Here is a 23,357-nt window from a genome sequence, read left to right as displayed (position 1 = left end):
CACATGGGCATTGCAAAAAACAATAAGTGCACAATCAAAAGTCCCGAATGACACAACTAATTTGGCAAGGTAGGTGTTCTAACTTAGTTAGTATGTCCCAGTAGTGTCTAGATTGTTAGAGTGGAGACAAAGGTAACAACTCACATAGAAGCAGTAAGCTATAGAGAAGCACAAAAAGAGAGAGAGAGAGAGAGAGAGAGAGAGAGAGAGAGAGAGAGAGAGAGAGATTAACGTCAATAGAATGCAACACGAGGGCATATACGACCAATGGTGGGACTTGAAGAGACACAGATAGAGGGAGAGTTAGAGATGGAGAGAGAGAGTAGTTAGAGAGATTAGAGAGTTTGAGAGTTAGCATGAGAGAGAGAGAGAGAGAGTTAAGTGTGGGAGAGCTAGAGTGCGAAATTTAGATAGAGAGGGTGAGTTAGAGAGAGAGCGTTAGGAGAGTTAAAGGGTGAGGTAGAGTTAGAGAGAGACAAAGAGTGAGAGAGGATAGAGTTTGAGTGGAAGAGAGTTAGCTAGAGGGTGAGTTAGAGAGAGAGAGAGAGGAGGAGGAGGAGAGAGAGAGAGAGAGAGAGAGAGGAGGAGAGAGAGAAACATAGTTAGAGAGAGAGAGAGCTAGAGTTAGAGAGATTTATAGGGACAATGCGAGAGAGAGAGAGAGAGAGAGAGAGAGAGAGAGAGAGCGCTAATCCTGTTGGGAGCTTTTGGGAGCTTTTGGTGGTGCTACCACGCGATCATGGGCGGAGCATAAAGGACGCACGGGTCAATAGCAAAGAATGTTTTTAGTGGACAGGAAAGAGTTGACATCGCTTTCCCCACGGATCGCCAAGACTGGTCAAAACTTCACGCTCTCTCTCTCTCTCTCTCTCTCTCTCTGCCCAGCTCGCAGCTCTAGCCAACATGCCTCGCCTGCGAGATCCCTCCTCACCGGGCGCTTCCTGCGTCTTGCAGCGCCCCACAGAGAACCTCAAGGAGCTCTACCTCCTCGGCCGCCGCCTCGGTCAAGGCCAATATGGCACCACCTACCTTTGCGTCGAGAAGTCAACCGGCAAGGAGTACGCCTGTAAAGCCATCTCCAAGCGCAAATTGGTTTCCCAAGAGGACGTGGAAGACGTCCGGCGGGAGATCCACATCCTGCACCATCTGTCCGGCCATCCCAACATCGTCACCATCAAGGGTGCCTATGAAGATACCACGCATGTTCACCTGGTGATGGAGCTGTGCGCAGGCGGGGAGCTCTTCGACCGCATTGTGCAGCGTGGGCATTACAGCGAGCGGCAGGCACGCGACCTCATCCGTACCATTGTGGGCGTGGTGGAGGCATGCCACTCGCTGGGCGTCATGCACCGTGACCTCAAGCCTGAGAATTTCCTCTTCTCCAGCCCCCAAGAAGATGCACCCCTCAAGACCATCGACTTCGGCCTCTCCATGTTCTTCCGGCCGGGTAAGCACGCGGACACGGATACACATGCACACAACATCCCATCACTCAACCCCACTGCTCAACTGGTTGCTCTTGCTTTGTAAGTGAGCGATTGTTATGTTCTAGACTGCTACTGGCCCTCATTGGGTCACTCTTTTGATCATGTATGCATTAGGGAATGGTTAAAGGAAGCCCATCCCCCCATGAGCTGCTACCCGATGGGGAATGGCTGACTCCCCACTGCCACCCCTGTTTGTCATTGGATTTGTGAGATTTCTGCCTACTCAGTTTTCACAACAGAATGATGGTGATATCTGTTTTCCCATGCCCCATTTATATGCATTAAATACTAAACCACTTCTTAGGTTCACACACTGTAAAGCTGCTATCGCACATATGTGGCTGGCCAAGCTTGTGATGGGAATGCTTGGCCAAGTTTACCATGAATATAGCTGCCTCCTTTATTCTTACTAAACTAGGGCGTGGGAAAGCTTGGTAAGACACCCAGCTTCTGCCACTAGGGAGTGCATTCCAATTAAGGCGATGTGTCACAATCTTTAGAGCAGTCTGCTAGATGACGTTTCCCAAATGATGGCAACCCAAGACCGTAAGCCATCAAGTGCTCGGGAAACATTTTTGATTGAACCCTAACATGAATCCTTCTCACCATGGGTTGAAGAGGAAAAGGCAATTTTGAACCCTAACATGCACGTTCCTAAAAGGTGAATTTGGGCATGTTCCTGGATTCATATAGGTATATATATATATATATAAGAGCATTTTATTCATAGTTTCATCCAATCACTATGATTTTATGAAAATTTGGAAGATACCCTTTCCCTTACCTCTCAAGACGAGGGGGAATTTTCTTAAGTTGAACAGGCTCTAGGATGAAGCGAACCCATCGTATCCCTAACCCTGAAGCCATCCTCCTCCACAAAATGGTGGGTCCCTTAGGGGCATCCATTTTCACCAAATATAACAACGGTGACACAGAAATGGAAGGGCTTTCCGTACCTACTCCAAAATCTAGACCCACTAGCTGTGATAGTGACAAAACAGCAAGGATTATTAAACTTCTCATGGACTGATCCCTGATATCTATTTAAATAGCAAGCTACGTATCACCAATGGCGCCTGTCAAGGCTGCTGGGTTATTACATGCACTCTCTTTTTTTTTTCTGCATTTTGAAATTCGGGCATTGTGAAACATGTAATCAGAATGGAGAATTGTTGTGTCCTTGCAGGTGAAATTTTTCATGATGTGGTGGGAAGCCCTTACTATGTAGCTCCGGAGGTTTTGCGAAAGTCATATGGACCTCAAGCAGATGTTTGGAGTGCAGGCGTTATATTATACATCTTACTGAGTGGTGTTCCTCCCTTCTGGGCAGGTTGGTTTTTGTCTTGTCTACAGTTTTTACACTTGCTTACTAAGTCAAGATGTAATTCTTGTTTGAAAAATTGACTTGCTTATGGTCAATAGAAGGGAGACACAAACATGCTTTTATTTCAACTGCCAGAATGTCTCACGGTTTCCTTTTGTTTTGCATAGACATAGGAACCTGTATTGGGATCAAGAGTACACTATGCACAACAATTTGCCTATCTTTGAGTAGAGCTTTGTTTCTATACACATGTCTCGTTTTCTCAATTGGCACAGGTGGCATAGCTACTGTGTAGCTCAGAGAATGGACAGCAGGGACAAGAATATACAGGATTTGGGTCGGTTTGCAAGGGTTTTGGCTGCCCTAGGCAGGCCGGTCCTGGGTGTCCAAGAACCAGTCAGAGAGGTTCAAATTTACCTTCTATGCACGCAATGCACATATTTATGCGCGCACACACACGTGAATGCATGCTTACATACATCTATGCGAGTTACTGAAAGGACTAGTCACTAAATTACCTTTACAACGGGAGAAGGAGGGTAACTGCCTATATTATAATTTATGACTTCAATTGCATGCTGAATTCTGGACTGAATGTTGGGTATTGCTCCTGGCTTCAATTAGAAGCCGCTTCCTGAATTGTTGTGAACAAATTTCAGTGTGGAAGGCTGAATACTGAGCAGAGCAAGAGATGCCTGGGTTGCCTGCTTTGCAAGCATCTGAGGTTCCTGCAATACAGGCAATAACTCACACTGGGAGGTCTTTCTTGATCCTCCTGCCTCTCACAAGTATTACCATTTTTTGCTGATAATGGCCAATAGGTTGAACGAACTTGGCTGGCTTTACATAGGGTATGTCAGAACGGCCGCCCAACAACTCGTCACCAGCTTGCCTGGGTGGCTTCCCTCCACAAAAGTCAGGATCCAGGGGCACGGGGGGATGAGAATGCCCAACTGCCTCCCCCCATGATTTAGGTATCAACCATTTATTCTTGATGGTGCATTGGTCAAGACCTCTGTAATCCAACAGTTCAAGACCTCTGTAATCCAACAGTCTTAAGGTGCAATCACTTTTCTTCTAAAAGAGAATGGTTTAAAATGGAACTGGGCTCTGATTATCTTTAATGGGTGAGACGACTGCCGCAACAGCTATACAGCATGTCATAGACGACCAGCCACCAGGAGTGCACAGATCAGCACCCAACACGGACCCCAATTTCAACAAGGAGAGCGGCCGAGGAGGGAAATATGCACCTTCACACAAGCATATGGGATAAATCACATGAGCATATGGGATAAATCCAACAAACTCTTGTCACGCAGCACCCCAAACATCACACGCGAGAAGTGCGCCTCCCCCACAAGGCAGAGTTTGTTACATCCCGAATTGGGCTGAGACTAGTGTTAACCCCAAGTTAGGTGACCTAAAGGAGGAAGGCAATTCAGCTGAGGCTGAGGGCGTAGGTGGGCTTAGCACCCCAAAAGCAACTCAAGGTTCTGAGTCCTTTGCACTAGGCCATGCTTTATGAACCTCTGAGCCATGTTCATGAGCCTCTGAGCTAGGTGTGGGATCCATGTCTGGCCTTTGCTTGTATTGGAGTACGGACTATTGAAGGTTATGTATACAACTCCATCATTCAAAGGGGGGGTTTGTTGGATATTTCGGAGTTAGTACGGAGTCCTGTCAAGTGTCCTTAGTGGTGTGAACACCCTCTATTTAGGGTCGAAAGATAAGGCCTTGGTGCCTATAAAAGCATGTATTTGGGTGGATTTATTATCACACTGAATATTATTTGAGTTGGCTTGAGTATCACATCTCTCTCTCTCTCTCTCTCTCTCTCTCTCTCTCTCAGTTTTCATTTTACTTTGTCTTTCAGTTTTCCATGGCTCAGTATATCCATGGTACCATTCTATTACTTTTGGTCTCATAGGCCCTTGGGGTCTTCTGTAGACGTTAATATAACTCTCTCTCTCTCTCTCATCCTCGGCCTTTAGGAGACGTTAATATATCTTTCTTCTTTCTTTCTCTCTCATCCTAGGCTTAGCATGTATTTGGGTGGATTTATTATCACACTGAATATTATTTGAGTTGGCTTGAGTATCACATCTCTCTCTCTCTCTCTCTCTCTCTCTCTCTCTCAGTTTTCATTTTACTTTGTCTTTCAGTTTTCCATGGCTCAGTATATCCATGGTACCATTCTATTACTTTTGGTCTCATAGGCCCTTGGGGTCTTCTGTAGACGTTAATATAACTCTCTCTCTCTCTCTCATCCTCGGCCTTTAGGAGACGTTAATATATCTTTCTTCTTTCTTTCTCTCTCATCCTAGGCTTTCATTAATCTTTGCTTGTGCCTAAGTGCACCCCGAAGTGCATTGTAATGACTGTGAGGTACCGGTTTTTGGTCCCATATGCCTTCAATGCATTCCGTGGACGTTAATTCTTTCTTTCTTTCTCTCTCTCCCTCTCTCTCTCTCTCTCTCTCTCTCTCTCTCTCTCTCATCCTTGTGCATCACTTCCATGGCCTGAGCCTCAATCCCAACCTCTTGGCATGTACCTTCCTTTTTTTTCCATTGAGTAGATCCATTTGTAGTCGCAAATAGCACATGCCTGGAGGCAGCTTGGTTTTCCTACCTTGAGGGGCTACAACTTGGGGCCATAGAGTGACCACAATACCATAAGGGACCTGTGGGGATTTGAACTTGGGACCTCCCTTCCCTAAGTCACATGCCCACACCGCTAGGCTACACACCATTTGCATGGAGACAAACTTCTTTTTACACGTCTCTTTGAAGATAAGGCAATGCTATTTTTAGTAATTTAAAAATTAAAAATTTATTAGGCTTAAAATAAACTTTTACCATATGTACTGCATGCTTTCATAGAATTTTAAGTTGATGTGCCTTTCCCGGTCAAGTCTTGCTTGGGGGACAAAGACTGATTACCTCGGCATACCAACACCCCCCCCCTTGCCTAAAGTAGAAGCAAAAAGGGAATGATGGAGAGGAGCCTTTTACAGAAACAAGGCATTACAAAATCCAAATTTCGTGATGGTGCTTGTAGTACTGATGGCTACAATCCTTTTAGGCAAAATAGTCAGGGTACAAGACCCCAGGAAAAAGAAGAGCTCCTTCATGATAATGTTAATGATATGAGCACTAAGTACCTTACGCACATGTGATGTTGCAATTAGCACATGCCTGGAGGCAGCTTGGTTTTCCTACCTTGAGGGGCTACAACTTGGGGCCATAGAGTGACCACAATACCATAAGGGACCTGTGGGGATTTGAACTTGGGACCTCCCTTCCCTAAGTCACATGCCCACACCGCTAGGCTACACACCATTTGCATGGAGACAAACTTCTTTTTACACGTCTCTTTGAAGATAAGGCAATGCTATTTTTAGTAATTTAAAAATTAAAAATTTATTAGGCTTAAAATAAACTTTTACCATATGTACTGCATGCTTTCATAGAATTTTAAGTTGATGTGCCTTTCCCGGTCAAGTCTTGCTTGGGGGACAAAGACTGATTACCTCGGCATCCATTTGTAGTCGCAATTAGCACATGCCTGGAGGCAGCTTGGTTTTCCTACCTTGAGGGGCTACAACTTGGGGCCATAGAGTGACCACAATACCATAAGGGACCTGTGGGGATTTGAACTTGGGACCTCCCTTCCCTAAGTCACATGCCCACACCGCTAGGCTACACACCATTTGCATGGAGACAAACTTCTTTTTACAGGTCTCTTTGAAGATAAGGCAATGCTATTTTTAGTAATTTAAAAATTAAAAATTTATTAGGCTTAAAATAAACTTTTACCATATGTACTGCATGCTTTCATAGAATTTTAAGTTGATGTGCCTTTCCCGGTCAAGTCTTGCTTGGGGGACAAAGACTGATTACCTCGGCATACCAACACCCCCCCCCTTGCCTAAAGTAGAAGCAAAAAGGGAATGATGGAGAGGAGCCTTTTACAGAAACAAGGCATTACAAAATCCAAATTTCGTGATGGTGCTTGTAGTACTGATGGCTACAATCCTTTTAGGCAAAATAGTCAGGGTACAAGACCCCAGGAAAAAGAAGAGCTCCTTCATGATAATGTTAATGATATGAGCACTAAGTACCTTACGCACATGTGATGTTGCAGAACCTTTGGGAGCAGAGGAGCACCAAAAGGTGGAGCGGGCGGCGCTCACGTGGGCAGCGAAGAAGAACCAAGGCCTGTAGAGGCTTGAAGGTACGTGGAGAAGAAGGACAATCTGTTGGCGGGGCTGCAGAACCAGCGGCGGCAACAGCATCAGCAGGCAACAGTAGAAGCAGCAGCATGGTGGCGAAGGCATCGGCAGCATCATCATCAGAAATGGTGGCAATACCAAAACACATCTTTTAATGATGAGGATAATGACGGCTGTAGAGCTCCAAGCAGTCCAACAGAAAAAGCAGATGGCTGCAGGTCAACAAACTGGTTGGACAGCCACAGCTCAGAAAAAACGCACCCTAGATGATGAAAATGATGGCGGCTCAGTTCAAAGAACAGCAAGGCTGAATGGAAGAAAAAACACAGGTTTGATGGTGGGGCAATCCAATAGAAAACGCAGAAACCCTAGAAACGCATGTGGTTCCTAGCTCTGATACAATGTTGGCATCTAGGAGATCACACATATCCAACTATGGAGGCTTGAAGATCATCATGGTGAGGTGTTTAGAAGAGAGATGTAGCAAGGAGAGAGAAGAAGGTTTAAGCCATAGCAATGGTTGTACAAGATGAAGAGATAGAGAGAAAGTAAGAGGGAGAGGGAGAGAGAGAGGTGATGAACAAGCCAAGAGAGAGCAAGTTTGCACAAATTAAAATCAAATGATACTCAATGTGATAATGAATCCACCCAAATACATGCTTTTATAGGCACCAAGGCCTTATTTTTTTGACCTTAAATAAGAGGGTGTTCCCACCTAGTGTGTTCATACCACTATGGGACTGCCAAGACTCATGGCAATATGGACCTTAGGTTTAGGGGTGGGTCGGAGGGAGACTAGAATTTCTGGTGATTGTCGTCATAAGATCTCAAGTCTAGGAGGGTTCCAGGTTATTGTGATCTCAACATTGGTATTAGAGCAGCTGAGTGCTTTCAAGCCACAATTGCTATTGGGAGAAATGCTTCCCTTTGTCATGTGCTTTTCTACCAATGTCGCAAGATCATCTGTTTCCATAAGGAGCTAAATCTGTATGTGGATAAATTTAGGTGGGAGGGAGGGATATTGACACGGAAAACAAGTTTTCCAAAAAAAACATGCCTTTGTCAGAATACGCAGCGGAGATGATGACCAAATCTGGGAACACGAGAGCAAAAACGCAGGCAGAAAAACAGCACAAGACAGAGAGAGATGTAGGCGTGTAACTCTGCTCTATATACACAAGAAGATCCCGAAATATGATACAAATGAGGTATGGGGGCTGGAGGACCTATATATACCTCCCTAGAGGGCAGTTGGTCAGCATAAGGAAAAAGCCCACGACTGATAAAAAGGTCCACGACTGCATAAATGTAGTCGGCCAGCAATCTGGTGCCCAAAACTGATCAAAACCAGTCGGCCAGCAGCAAGAGTGCCCACGACTGATAAACATCCAGTCGGCCAGCACTGTACTACTCTTGGCACCCTCTGGCAGCCCTCCCAAGCCTCAGAAAAAATGGGAAAAATAGGGGAAAAATACGGGGAGTGAGGAAAAATGATATAACACCTGATAAGGGCGGGCACACCCACAACAAAGGCCCTGGTGTATAAATCTAGACAGGAGATGACTTCTAACACCCCCTCTCAGCTCCTGGTTGTGTAACCAACCACAGGGAGCTGGGGTGCCGCCTGAGCAAATCCTGAGAGCGACTTCGTGAAGAGGTCCACCGTACTGTCCTCCGTCGAACAGAACTCCAGCAAGATGTCATCATCAACGATCTGTTCACGAACAAAGTGCCTCTGGATGACTATGGGTTCCTGCAGTGGAAGCCCAAACCTGCCATGCAACCTCCTCCTGCTCCGTAAAACTGCTCCTGGGCCATAAGTAGATCCCCTCGTGTTTGAATCTCCTCCCCAAACCTAGTCACTCCAACCGCGGAGTCGGACTCCATCCAACAATCCCCCCCCTGTGTACAAGAGTCCATGATCCTTCGCATGCCGCAGAAACCACAGGAAACGCAATCCTGCCTCCCAAAGAGACATCTGCAACCAAGAGCTCAACTGCCTCATCAGGAAGCTCCCGTCCAATCCGGTGTCTATCAACCAGATCCATGAACCATACAGCTTCTGAATCATAGAGACATAACACTGCTCACAAGGATCAACACCTGTTACGGTGCACAAACAAGTCCTGGAAACCTGATGAAACCTGTCAACCACCCCCTCTGAATCCGGAACCACAAAGCCTGGAGAAACCACCTCCTTCTGCAAGTAAGCACCTGTCACTTGCCTGGCTTTCCGAAAGGTCGGAAAGAACATCCTCATCTACTGGAGGTTCTATGTCCCGAACAATACGAGACATCAGAGCATAAGTGACCTGTTCAGCTTCCTCCGACTGACGAACACAAGAACTACCAACATCAGTACTGGAAAGTTCCTGCCAACTGCTGCCATCTACTAGCAAGCTATCCACCACCTGGTCTCGGAAAGCCCGCTCCTGCAGCGTATCCACACTTGAGTAGCCATTACCAGACTGCCACTCATCACAATCCTGAGGACCTGGGAGAGAGAGTGCTGAAAGCCTGTAAACTCCATTCTCCACTCCACCTTCCCAAACTACCTGGCCTGTTGCTTTGTCCCGGAGAGCAACAAAATGCTCATCAAACTCCACCCGTACGCCAGTCTTGCAAACCTGATGCACTGACAACAGATGAAAACCAAGTGCCGGAACATACAACACCTGGGAGGAATGCTTCCCCCCTCTGCCGTCGGGAACTATCTCCATCCTGTCCTCACTGTGAACTGGGATAGTGGACGTATCCCCAGTAAGAATATGACCAGAACACCTGCAGAGATCGTGTAAACCGGAACGGGAAGGAGTCATGTGCCTGGAAGCACCACTATCGAGAATCCACTCCTGAGTATCCGTTGCGGAGAGTCCTCCAATCTCCTCCCTGCCTGAAGAAAATGAAACATCGGTGTCCATCACCTCCAGGTGCACAAAAGCTGGAGTCTTCATGATTGCTGCTGAGGAATCTTCACCCTTCTCGGTCTTCCGCTTGGGACACTGCCTCCAGTAGTGGCCTTTCTCGCCACAATCATTACAGGTCCGCTCTGCCTTCAGTTTCTCGCGGTCAGCGTCGGACTTCTTCTCAGAAGACTTCTCCGATGAAGCCTTCCCTTTGCCCGAGTTACGGCCTTTCGACCGTTGGCTAGTAAAGGCCTCCGAACCTCCACCTTGAGGAGGGTTCGTGAATCGTTCCTCCTGGTCCAGGACCATGGGCACAAGCTCCTCCCACGTGATGGTGCTGAGCCTGCCACTGGTAATCAAAGAGGAGTAAAATGCAGAGTACGAAGAGGGCAAGTGTGACAGCAACGTTATGGCCATGTCCTCTGACGATATCTCCTTCCCAGCCTGAAGAACTTCCTGCTGAAGAGCCTGTAGCTTGTTAATATGCTCCCGCATCGTTGACGACTTTGCAGGGCTCATAACCCGCATCTGTACTTCCAAGGAAATCCTCTTCATGGGCGATACCCTGTTGTAAAGTGAGGCCAAATGCTGCCATATACCTCTGGCCAGCGTCATGTGCTTTACATGATTGATTACCTGCGGTGTGCAGTTGAGGAAAATAAACGAACGGACCCTGGCGTTGACGCGATCCCACATCTGCGTCTGGGCCTCCCGGTCCTTTCGGGTTGACGGTAACTCCCCTTCCTCTACTTCCGGCCGTGGAACACCAACAACGACGAAATCGGCGAGGTCGTAAGACTCCAGAACAGATTCCACCATTAACTTCCATATGCCGTAGTTGCTCCCGTCCAACTGACGGTCCACCGGGAACGTGGGGAGTGTCGGGATCTTCACATGTCTCTCGGCCATCTCATACAGATCTGCCATAGCGGGGATGTACTCTGAAAAGGGTGGGTGGGTAGGAACAAAGAAGAACTAATACCTGCAAGTGGCTGTCCAGCAAATCAGCCCGCCTTCCTCTTGCTTCTCCTCTTCCCGATCAGCCCAAAACAGTCCACCAATCAGTCACAAAACAGTCCCCCTCTTGCTCACACAAATCCCAAGAACTATCTAGAGCCTAGGCTCTGATACCATGTCAGAATACGCAGCGGAGACGATGACCAAATCTGGGAACACGAGCAAAAACGCAGGCAGAAAAACAGCACAAGAGAGAGAGAGAGATGTAGGCGTGTAACTCTGCTCTATATACACAAGAAGATCCCGAAATATGATACAAATGAGGTATGGGGGCTGAGGACCTATATATACCTCCCTAGAGGGCAGTCGGCCAGCATAAGGAAAAAGCCCACGACTGATAAAAAGGTCCACGACTGCATAAATGCAGTCGGCCAGCAATCTGGTGCCCAAAACTGATCAAAACCAGTCGACCAGCAGCAAGAGTGCCCACGACTGATAAACATCCAGTCGGCCAGCACTGTACTGCTCTTGGCACCCTCTGGCAGCCCTCCCAAGCCTCAGAAAAAATGGGAAAAATAGGGGAAAAATACGGGGAGTGAGGAAAAATGATAAAACACCTGATAAGGGCGGGCACACCCACAACAAAGGCCCTGGTGTATAAATCTAGACAGGAGATGACTTCTAACAGCCTTTTCATGAACTCAGGCTGGAATTGCGTTAAAAGCAAAGGGGTGCTCTCTTATGTTTGTAAATTTTGGGCCGGTTTATACTTTCTAATCCACCTACTAATTCTTGCAGGGCCATTGTTTTGCTTCACCCATCCAATCCATCGTCGCTTTACAAATCTTTCTGGTACTTTGCAATCTACTTGCTATAGGTGGTTGTTCGTGGCATTCCAAAGCTTGTTTTCAGTTCATTTTAGGACTCATCACCATAAATTCTGAAGGAAAGCAACTATTTTGGCCACAAGAGCATGTGATTTTTTGAAAATTATGGCAATGATGTAGAAAGCAAAAAGCAGGTTTGTGTGCAACTAGTAGTCTGCTTGCTTTTTAGCCAGAAGTCGACTTTTTGTCTTCATGGAATTGGCGGCGGGCAATGAATTAGAGCTGGTGAAGCTACCTAGATGGCTTGGAAGCCCAAGGGGTCGATGAACCCGAAGGTGAGGAGTCATATTTTTAGTTGGGGCAGGTAGATGATTGTGAAGATGCTTCTTCTAGGCAAATCTCTTGAGTTAGAAAGTCCATTGTGCTAGTGTCAATGCATATGTACACCACATTGGGGTTTGAAGATGGGCCATCTCCCTCCCCTTCTTCCTTGTTCTTTATTGCCAACAAGGGTATTTATACTTGAATCTAAAGCTTCACGTGCACCCAAAGAATTGTCTACCCACATTACTGGATTTCAAGATATGACATACCAGCCCAAACCAAGTCGATGTAGAATCCTCTAAGGGGCTACTTGCCTAGTAGGTTATCCTGTGCTTCCACGACTTGCCAATGGGTTTTGCATGTTTTCTCTAGCAAGCCATCTAGGTGGTAGGTCTTTCCAAAGCTCTTGCCACCAACAACTTACCGGTAGGATCTCCAAAGCGATTATAATTGACTCCGAATCCTTCTAGTGACTCTCCCATAGTGCACAAAAAGGGGCTTTAAAGCTCTTACAATTCTTTCAAAACCCTTCCAAATGTTATCACGTGGCTATTCAATAGCCCACATGGTGGTTCCATGTCCCAATGGCCGACTTAAATATCCAATGGTTGAGTTTCATCACTGGGTGATTGTGTTGAATTGGGGTAGAGCTTTGATCAACTAAACCTAACCCTAATCTACAGCTCAAAGAGCTTGTACATCTACACCTTGACAAGATGACGAAGAAACACAAATTTGATTAGAAAATCGATTGATTTCATTAAACAATGGTTGAGTTTCATCACTGGCTGATTGTGTTGAATTGGGGTAGAGCTTTGATCAGCTAAACCTAACCCTAATCTACAGCTCAAAGAGCTTGTACATCTACACCTTGACAAGATGACGAAGAAACACAAATTTGATTAGAAAATCGATTGATTTCATTAAACAAGCGCTCCCTTAAATAGAGATATACAAAGCATGCATGCACCCACAAATAGGAGTGTGCCCTTGTAACATGTGGAAGCTTTGGGAGTCTTCGTTCAGCCCTAAACACCATCCTGGAACATTCTTGATGCAAAACTCAAGATAGAGAGAAGAGAGAGAGATAGCTGAGTATTCAGTATATTCTATAGTACAAAAAATTGTACAAATCATAGCTGCCCATCAAAAGATGGAAACACCTAATCTAATGCTAATCTATGACGCAATCCAAGAAAGGACTGAATGATCTAAGACTTGAGCAAGTGTGCTCGTATATAGGGCTAGAAACCTTCTATGGACTGGCCGACATAATGTCGGCCAAGTCTAGGACACATATTCCATTACAATGTTGCAGCCGATAGAGAAACACTCCTCCAAAATCTGGCCAATAGCCTCCTGTCCTCTCCACAAAAGGTACTCCTGCCCAAAGTAGCAGCACAAGCTCCTAAATCTCGTGTTGTTCTTGTTCTTTACCTTGTTGCCTTTCAAAGATTAGTCTTGGGAATTAGCTTGCACATGTTTGATACATGACATCCCCCTCTGCTAAACTTGATGAGGGGATTCCAACTTCTATTCTTGGATGACAGTCATCATCCCATTGTCTATTCACAAAGTTCCCAAACTTGTCATCCTTTCCTTCCTGGCAACCTTTTTCACTGAAAACTTGCCCAGTCTCCAAATCCACTCCCAACTTTGATGAAGATCTATGCATCTGTTCCATCCTTCATGCCCTGTCCCTGAACACTTTCTTTGGTCTTCTTTTCTTGAGTATTGAGTCTGGCACTCTCACTCCACCCCTTGGAGGATCATCCTCCCTTGGAACCATTGCCTGAAAGCCTTTCCTGGTGTGCCCGGATTCATAGGACTACGATTCCCCTTGGGTCTTGTGGAACACCACCAACCAACCTCCTAGGAACTCCTTCCATGTCTTGTGTTCCTTTCCTTGGACTGTGCAACTTCATCTGGGACTTAATTAGTGTTTAGCCTTGTCGAGCATGATGCTCTGATACCAATGTAACTTGCAAAAGCTCTAGGAGTCTTCTTTTAGTCCTAATCACCATCCTAGAACATGCTTGATGCAAAAACGCATACAAAAGATAGAGAGAAGGGAGAGAGAGATAGCTGAGTATTCAATATATTTAGAGCAAAAAGGTGTACAAATCATGGCTGCCCCATCAAAAGATGGAAACACCTAATCTAATGCTAATCTATGACGCAGCCCAAGAAAGGACTGAATGATCTAAGCCTTGAGCAAGTGTGCCTTTTTATAGGGCTGGAAACCTTCTATGGACTGGCCGACCTGGTGTCGGCCAAGTCTAGGACAAATATTCCATTACAATGTTGCAGCCAACAGAGAAATACAAAACATGCACAAAGAGAGAGAGGGACATGGAAATCTATGTATGAGAGTGTGTGTGGGGGGCACTCATGCTCAAACTAGCCCTAGGAAATCACCTAAATCACAGGCTAAACACAAGACTGGTACAAACCCAACCATGGTTTGCATCCGCATGACCTCCCCTGATATAGCGGTAACTGTTGGCATTATCATCTCCAGATTGGGCATATATGTGCATATTTCATGTTGTATCTGGCCAGATTTATGAGGCCATGCATTCATCTTATTTTAGATATTTTTCTGCTATTTTTGTCTATTTTTTAGACATTATTTTAGTATTTTTTTTGCATAGTCGGCCAGCCCACTGTTTTTATGCTGGCCGACCAGCTCTTGTCCAACCTATAAATAGGTGGCTTGGGTTAGCATCATTAGCACTTCATTATTCAGCCATTGCTGTTGGTTGTATGCACCTACGGGCAGCCCTCGTGCTCTACTTCAGCAAATAACAAGCTTTCTACTTCAGTTCTTTTGCACATGTGCTTCTTTGCAAGATCTATTTGCTGTTTTTTCTGATTTACAGCCATTCTTTCATGGTATTAGAGCCCAGTGTTGCAAAGGGACCTCCGTTTTCTACATCTACTGCTGTAGGCAAAGATCCACCGCATCTACATCTACAAAGGAGCTGCGTTTGTTGCTGTGGACCTGTGCTTTCTGTTGTGGAGCTGCGTTTTCCATTGAGGAGCTGCGTTTTTCCATAGAGGAGCTCCGTTTTCCACAAAGGTGCTGCGTTTTCAGCCTGAGATCTGCGTTTTCAGATCTCAGCCCCGTATTTTGGTGCTACAACAGGGTTTTAACCCGAGTCATTTCTTACCTCTCCTTTTGGTTTCCCACCCTCCCATCCCTTCTTCTCCTTCCTTTCTCTTGGCTGCACTCAGCTTTCGAGAAGGAGTTTGCTGATTTTTTGATCAGCTTTGTTGAAGAGGAGGATTCTGCTGCATTATCGGAGATATGGCTTCTGGTCATAGTCATTCTTCTCACTCGGGGATTCTCTTTTCTTCTCCCCGATCCCAAGCCCCAAATTCACAGGGATCTTTTTCCCAGCTTCCTGTTTCTCTACCTTATTCCCAGATTCCTGCTTCTTTTCCTTCCATATTCCCCACCACCACCACTTCTCTTGTTTCTCCCCTCCCACAAACCCTCATCCCAACCCCTTCCCATGTGCCATCCTATTCACCCCCTCAAGTGAGTGATTCCATGAAGCTGATTGCTACCAACTACCATACTTGGTCGTTTTATACGCAATTGCGTCTTGAAGGAGCACTCTGTCACCACTCCTCACTTGGTGGATCTCGTGTTTCGTGGAGTTCTGGATGCACGGGCCTGTCTCATCATCATCCATTGTATGACACCATCTATCCAGGCACAATTCATATCTTCCCGGAGTGATGCCAGTCAGATGTGGAATGAGATTTAGAGGAGGTTCGGGAGAGTATCTTCCGTGAAGATTGCTAAGTTGGAGGCGGATCTTCAGAAAATTACCATCAGTGACTCAGATAATATCATTGATAAGATTTGGAAATTCACAAGGATCAAGAAGCAGCTTGAGGAGTATGGGAGCTCGATCAACAACCCGATCCATAAACTGCTTGGTAAGCTGCCATCATCCTTTGACTCTTTCAAAGATCACATCTACTTCCGTGAGCCTCTACCCTTTTTTGAGGAAGTTGTGACTTCATGCTAGCTAGGATCAATACAACAATGAATACAAAAGCAAACAAATATGCTAATGTAGTATATCTAAGTCGATGTCGACGTCGATCTCTAATGCCGAGCACACCACGGGGATGACCCACAAGAATCTCTCACTGGGCTAGTACCAGATCCAAAATCCAAGTCCAAATCCCAAATCTCAAAGATGTTGAGGAAAACTCAATACCCAATTTGTAGGAAGATCCTCAAGAAGCTTCTCGAAAAAGCAAACACCAAGGTGGCGGATATACGAGTCTGATAGCCAATCCCCTCCCTGTTGAGGATCTGGAGGAAATGCTAGCAGTGCTGGTGGCTATGGGTGGCGCTACACAGGCGGCGGCGGCCCTGGGAAGAACATGATGGTGCTCAGAGAATGAGGATGAGGATGAGCCATACTATGCATAGTGGAGTTGATAGTTATATAGTCTTGTGGGTTGACTACCATGAGTATATAACATGCACGTTCGTAAAAGGTGAATTTGGACATGTTCCTGGATTCATCTAGGTATATATATTTAATAATAATAAAATATTGCTCATCTTTTGCCAAAGTTCTTGATTTTTTGCCTTTCTAGCTTCAGGGCCTTGCTTTTTGGCCCTAGAGCTACTTTTTGAAAAAGTGGCTTTTAGCTTTTTGATCCGGCTCAGTCCCCTCTTTCCAATGGTGCCCTTGGCTTGTGGTCGACTAATTTTGACTTTCTGCTTTTTTGACTATGACTATTGCCATTGGACTATGATTTTCAGCCATTTGGCATTTGTCTTTTTGATTGGTTATATATGGACAATCATTGTACACTTGCTATTGCCATACGGGTTCATGGACAACTTTATTCTATGATTCAACCATATGGGTTCATGGCCAGCTTTATGGGCTTATGATTCAGCCATACGGGTTTATGGACAGCTATGTGGGCTATTGGATAAGCCATGTTGGTCGGTATCCACACGGAATATACATATTCTTGGCATTTTCATGGGGCTTTTTGATGACAACCCGTGTATATGAATTATTCATGGTTGTATGTGAATAAATCTGGAGAGTGTGCTCCCCCAAAGCTTGTACATGATTTCTTGGGTAATAAAAATACTTGCAAGGGCGGGCCCGTGGGGAGGGGGGGTCCATTCCGGGCTCTATGTGGTGTTAAATCTGCACATCTCTCTTTTATAGTTTTGTGGAATTAAGTGGTATATGTTTAAAGTTGTGCCAAGTTAAGTGTTTAATTGCATTAATGGCCAAGTGAACCCCTTCTGCCCCACTCGGAGTTACATTGGTATTCACACTCGTGTAAAGACACTCCTATTGGGGTATAAACATTGGCTATTAGTATAGTTAAATGTTGCGAGCCTATTTACTTATGGAAGCAAACATGCATCATGAGCAGTAATGAGTAGAAGAATATTTTGCATACGGTTATATGATTTCGTGTAATCTATTTTGGAAGCATAGACTTTGCTTTTGTGTCTGGACCAGTTTATCGATATTTGGGTTATTCTATTGAAGGCCATAGCAATCTCTTCCTGAATCATGACAAACTTGACAAACAAGAGAGAAGCACTTTTTCATTGTTGTTTGTTTTGTGTTTAGCAATTATGCATTTAGGATAAGTGCTTAGCCTTGTATGTGTATACAAGGAGAAGAGTGAATTGTTTGCCTTGAGTTGTTTCAAGGAAACATTTTGAGTGGTTGAAAACCCTAGTATCTATGCTATACATGATAATTATACTTCACTGGGATGTATTGGATTCATGGAGCACATAACAACTCATGGATCAAGGATTTTTCTATGGATTTCTATTGGCAGCCGAAATGCCTATAAACTATGTGTAGCTGAAATGTTTATGGAGCACCAGGATATCTATGTATGCGAGTGATTCTTATCTTATGTTACGCACCTGAGCCCACCTCTCCTCCAAGGTGTGTGGTCAGTGTATCAACATGGAGTGCAAATTGCCCGGTTGGCAGGGGACTTATGTCTACATCGAGAGTCATGTGGACATGATGCCTGTTTCTTATCTTAAGTTACACACCTGAGTCCTCCAAGGTCTCCTCCAAGGTGTGTGGTCAGTGTATCAACACGGAGTGCAAGTCGCTTGGTTGGCAGGGGACTTATGTCTACACCGAGAGTCATGTGGACATGATGCCTGTTTGGCAAGGGACTTATGTCTACGCCACGGGTCATGTGGACATGATGCCTGTTTGGTAGAGGACTTATGTCTACGCCAAGGGTCATGTGGATTGCCGCCTATTCGGCAGCAAACTCATGTCCACATGTACCTACAAGTGAGATGGTTCACACAAGACCTCTCCTCATGGATTTTCGGCACTAGCATTGGGAGAGATTCATGCCTTGGAAGATTACCCTCTTTCTTTGGCTACTTGCTCACATGAGCCTTGCGGTGGGCAACCAATGAGGTGATAGTTCAAGTGGTAAACCTATGGGTGGATAAAAAAACACATACAGGTGGGCGCACCTAAGTCGTGGAAAACGATAACTACTACGAGAACCTAAGGGCAAGTATTGCCAGATAAGTCCGGAGACTCTCCCCCTATCCCGCCCCTTCTCTGGAGTGAAGACTTTGGTTCCAAGTGCAAAGGAAGGTAGCACGGCTGCTGCATCCAAGTCACTAACGAGACACACTCCCAACGTCCCCAAAGGGTGTGAGTCGGGGTGGGGGGGGGGGTGTTGGGGGGGAGCAGCAGGGGGAAGCCTTGCGGTGTGCTTAGGTATCAGCGCCCCCCCCCCCCCTCCCCTTCTTTCTCCTTTTGTTATGGTTTATCAAACCTTGTATGAGGGGTTTTTTATAGCTTGTTTCCTTTTTGGAGGAGCGCAGACACTTATTTTTCAAGGGCTATTTGGCAGTACTTGGTGTTCCCTCCCCCCTCTCTTGCCGATGCAGCTTCCCTTCGAAAGTGGCCAGGAGCCCTTCTTCCTCCTTTTGTTATTTGGTTTATAGACCTCATATGAGGGGGTTTTTTGTGGCTTTGGAGGGATATAGTCTGCAGCATAGACATTTATTTATTTTTGACTATTAGAAGAACCTATTCTTGAGGAAACAACGTTAGTGAGCTAGTTCATGCTAATTCTTTCTATCTTAAGTGGTGCATTCTCTTGACCAGCTTTGTGTGTGCGTGTGTATGTGTGTTTTTCTCTAGTCCTAGCCTTCAGCATGGCGGAGTCTTCCTTTCACTTCCAAAGAAGTGAAAAACTCAATACAGTCGTTTGTTTATGAAGATTGTCTACTAAAGTAGACACATGTTTATGCATGAACATTCACTACTCTTGGGCATTGATGACGTGAGTGGGGATACCATAGCATGTAGTCTATGCTATGCATGATGGAGTTGATGATTTGAAGCTTTCTGAGAAGACTCTCATGGATTAAGATTGCACTTGGGTTTTAATGTTTGGGAAATAACGAGCTTTTCATTTGCATGTGTCTTGTTCCAGGTGGGGATGCCACATGCATCAGTTCTTAGATGCATGCACCATGACATCACGAGGATATGTATAGGGTAGAGATAGGGATAGGTTTTTGTAGAGAACAGTCCATCTTGTAAGCATTAATCTAAAAAGGGACAAAAGAAATGCAGTTAAAGCAAAACACAGGTTATCACAACTATTGTAAATTAACTCAAAGTTAGCTGACTTTGTTGGCCTTCGTCTTTTATAAATAGGACCCCTCTCTCCCCATTCTACACATCTTCCACAAGTCTCTTGGGGCGTCCAGCCAAGGGAGAGAAGATCCAAGTTGTCAAGAGTAGCAGATCAGCCTGAACAGGGGTAGTTAGCACCTCATGGCTTCCTGTTGTAGCAGATTCCAGCAAATAAGAGGACTATAGAAGGGTTTCTTGCTCTATTCACAGTTACATCAGTATGAAGTTTAGTTTTCAACAGATCTGGCAGGTTTCTTTGTAAATATTTCATCTTTCTTCAGTTGAGCAGTACACATGTACACAACAGGTAAGTCGTGCACTTTCATTTTCTTTCCTCTCTTCCTATTCTTTGTATATTTTCAGTTGTGCTTCCGAGTACTTCAAAGAATCGTGGGCTATTCTGGCATTACTACATTTGTAAGCACATGTGTTTATATATACACACTTGTTTTTTTTTTTTCCCTGAGTTAGATCCACCTTTAGTAGCAATTTTTTCCCCTGCTGCATCTCTTTTGCACATTTTTCTGTAAGAGATCAATATGATTGTGTGTGTGTGTGGTGGCACGAGTGTCACAATGTGGCACTGTATTTATAAGCTTAGCCTAGATGGCCCAGGTAATATAGGAGGTGACAAGCTGATTGTTTGCATTGGGTAATGCTGTTGCCATGTGTCCTCACCACATCACCATGTGAAGGTCTTGTAATTGGGTTCTGATGAGGCATCATCACAGAAAAATACCCTGTGAGATCTATCAACAATATACTACACGTTAAGCTTGGCCTTGGAAAAATAATGACCTGTCCAACTTATATATCAAGAGGGGCACCGTTTTGAGCTGTTCAGGATAGCCCTCAGCAGCCATTTCATTACTGTGCTGTTTTGCCTTTGGGCAACTAATGCTCAGGATGCGACCTTGTGCTTGATATTGATGTGGTGGTGGGATCTGTTTTTATTTTAAGTTGTAGCCCAGGAACATGTTATGCACTTCTCTGTAATCATTTTGGGTCAATTATACTTATATGCTTTGATCTGTTAATATGTAGACACGGATCAAGGGATTTTTGAGCAGGTACTTAAGGGAGTTTTGGATTTTGATCCAAATCCATGGCCAAACATCTCAGAAAGTGCAAAGGACTTGATTAGAAACATGCTTAATCCGCATCCTTCAAGACGTTTCACTGCTTACCATGTCCTTTGTAAGAACCTATCCCTGTCTCAGTTTAGCAACAGTCACTGTTGTTGAAGAGCTCACTGTTAAAGCTTATATGTGTTCTAGGCCATCCATGGATTCAGGAGGATGGTGTAGCTCCAGACCGTCCCCTTGACCCTGCCATACTCTCTCGAATGAAGCAGTTCATAGCAATGAATAAGATGAAAAAGATAGCACTCCGGGTACCTTTTTCTCAGATATGAATGTCATCGCATATTAGATAGCGTGGGGCTTCTCTATGAAATCAAGCTTCATGACCAATGCGGGAGCATGGATAGCTTCACTGCTTTGCTCGTGTTTTTTCAGGTCATAGCTGAGAGGTTATCAGAAGAAGAGATTGCTGGATTGAAGGAGATCTTCAAAATGATGGACACAGACAATAGTGGTGCCATTACTTTCGATGAACTGAAGGATGGACTGGAAAGGCTCGGCTCTGGTCTGATGGACAATGAGGTCCAAACCATCATGGAAGCGGTAAGCTGCTTAATGTGCTTTCTGTATCTCTGCAGGCATACATATAACGTACACACACAGGAAGATTCTGTAACATGCACATACATACATGCATGCATACATAGATACATACATCAATACATGTGTATCAAGCTAACAAACTTAGTATGTATATATATATTTACGCACATGCATGCAGGTATCTAAGCTAACAAATTGTTGAAGCATATGTGCTTTCATAATGTGTTAGCATGTGTATACATAGCCACACACATACATGCCTACATATGTATACATACATGTGTTAGTATGTGTATACATATGCAAGCACATGCATACTTAATGTATACACATACATTTATACAATACAACGCAGATATACTCACGGCATACACACACTTATGTAACATTCGTTTTTACATGTTAATATACATACATATTTATGCTACATACACACATACACATACTACACAAATACTTACATATACACACATACATATGTATGTGTGTATATATACATATACACATACTACACAAATACTTACTTACATATACATACATACGTGCATACTTAACTCATTCATTCATATATGAACATAACTTTCCTCTTTATCTTTCACCTTGCAGGCAGACATTGACAACAGTGGCAGCATAGACTATGAAGAGTTCATCACGGCAACTCTAAATCTTAACAAAATTGAGAGGGAGGAAAATCTGTTTGCGGCATTCTCGTATTTTGACAAGGATGGCAGTGGATATATCACAGTTGACGAATTGCAACAGGCCTGCCTTGAGCATAGGATGGTAGATGCAGAGATTGAAGAGATAATCAAAGAAATTGATCAAAACAAGGTAATTTTAGTTGCTTATGCTTTCAAAAATCAAGCTCTAGATTTAATATCCAGGTCACTGAACAGGACGATGTGTGTGCCCGCAGGATGGAAGCATAGATTATAATGAGTTCGTTGCTATGATGAGGAGGGGCAATGGTGGGATAGGCAGAAGAAACCTCAGAAACAGTCTTCTAAGGGACACGTTGATGGTTGAGAAGAGTTGAAGATGGTGTTTTTATCTGCAGTGCTTTGGGCTCCCAACCAAGAGATCCCAGGTTCAATCTGCGCTTACATTGCGGTCATACGGATCATATGTGGTCGGTTGGCTTGCGTGTGATGTAAAAAGGCTCACCTCAAACACCCGTGTGTGTGTGTGTGTGTGTGTGTGTGCATAAATGGAGAGGCTTGTTGCTTTGTAGGTTTGGGTGAGAATGTAGTAGTAGCACTGGCTGCAGATCTCAACACTGTTGTTGCATACGAGCACTGTGTGACATACCAAATGCCATAGTTTCTTCTGAGGTTGTAGTTCTAAGGTTAGTACACTTCTACTACAGCAAAAGAAGAGTGACAACCATGTAAAATTCATCACAAGTTCAGTCAGGACTCCGTGAGATGGGCTTGTTGTATCATTCATATTTGACATAGCATCAAAAGATTTTAACAAAATTTAAAACAAATACTAGAAGAGAGTTTTGATTTTTTAAGAACTGGTTTTTCTTTTTTCTGGAGAGATTAGTCACTATATTTAGATGCAAGGGTTTCAAACCCTGTACTTGCTCATTGGCAGGCTCGAGCGTTTATCACTGGGGCTAGGGCCTGCTGGTTATTTTTTCAAGAGTCTTCTGCAAACAAGACTAATAGAAGCTTTCTAGTCATGCTACACTGTTTTGCTACATTTGACTCTATGGACATTGTAGTGGTTTAAGTGTGTATGTTCACATGACTTATGGTTTCAATATGCTTGAATAGTAAGTGGAAGAGCATTTGTGGAGGTCAAGGTTGCTGGGTACATGTCATATTACAAGAGGAGGTTTTTGTTCACTTGGATGCAGTACTGTTAATGAAGAGGTAAGATTGGCATGTAATGGTTTTTAT

At 44.6% G+C, this 23,357-nt stretch overlaps 1 protein-coding gene across 1 annotated transcript; it reads left to right on the top strand.

The window, feature by feature from the left end:
• Nucleotides 1–813: 813 nt before the first annotated feature.
• Nucleotides 814–22,966, top strand: LOC147636721 (calcium-dependent protein kinase 13-like). The gene is made up of 7 exons (XM_086800203.1): nt 814–1,447; nt 2,674–2,817; nt 20,810–20,962; nt 21,043–21,158; nt 21,283–21,450; nt 22,057–22,281; nt 22,367–22,966. The coding sequence occupies exons 1-7, from the start codon at nt 904–906 to the stop codon at nt 22,484–22,486; spliced, it is 1,470 nt and encodes a 489-aa protein (XP_086656329.1). The 5' UTR covers nt 814–903; the 3' UTR covers nt 22,487–22,966.
• The last annotated feature ends 391 nt before the right edge of the window (nt 22,967–23,357 follow it).

This window comes from Cibotium barometz, chromosome 7 (assembly GCF_041138505.1).
Source record: "Cibotium barometz isolate CiBa-2024 chromosome 7, ASM4113850v1, whole genome shotgun sequence".
In the NCBI taxonomy this organism is placed as follows: domain Eukaryota; kingdom Viridiplantae; phylum Streptophyta; class Polypodiopsida; order Cyatheales; family Cibotiaceae; genus Cibotium; species Cibotium barometz.
This window is presented reverse-complemented; position numbering and strand designations above follow the sequence as displayed.

What these genes read in the sequence shown, in the direction of transcription:
- LOC147636721 (XM_086800203.1), top strand. Translation starts at nt 904, where the DNA reads ATGCCTCGCCTGCGAGATCCCTCCTCACCGGGCGCTTCCTGCGTCTTG. An exon ending in TGTTCCTCCCTTCTGGGCAG is followed by an intron (nt 2,818 to 20,809) that starts GTTGGTTTTTGT and finishes GTTAATATGTAG; the next exon opens with ACACGGATCAAGGGATTTTT. An exon ending in CACTGCTTACCATGTCCTTT is followed by an intron (nt 20,963 to 21,042) that starts GTAAGAACCTAT and finishes TATGTGTTCTAG; the next exon opens with GCCATCCATGGATTCAGGAG.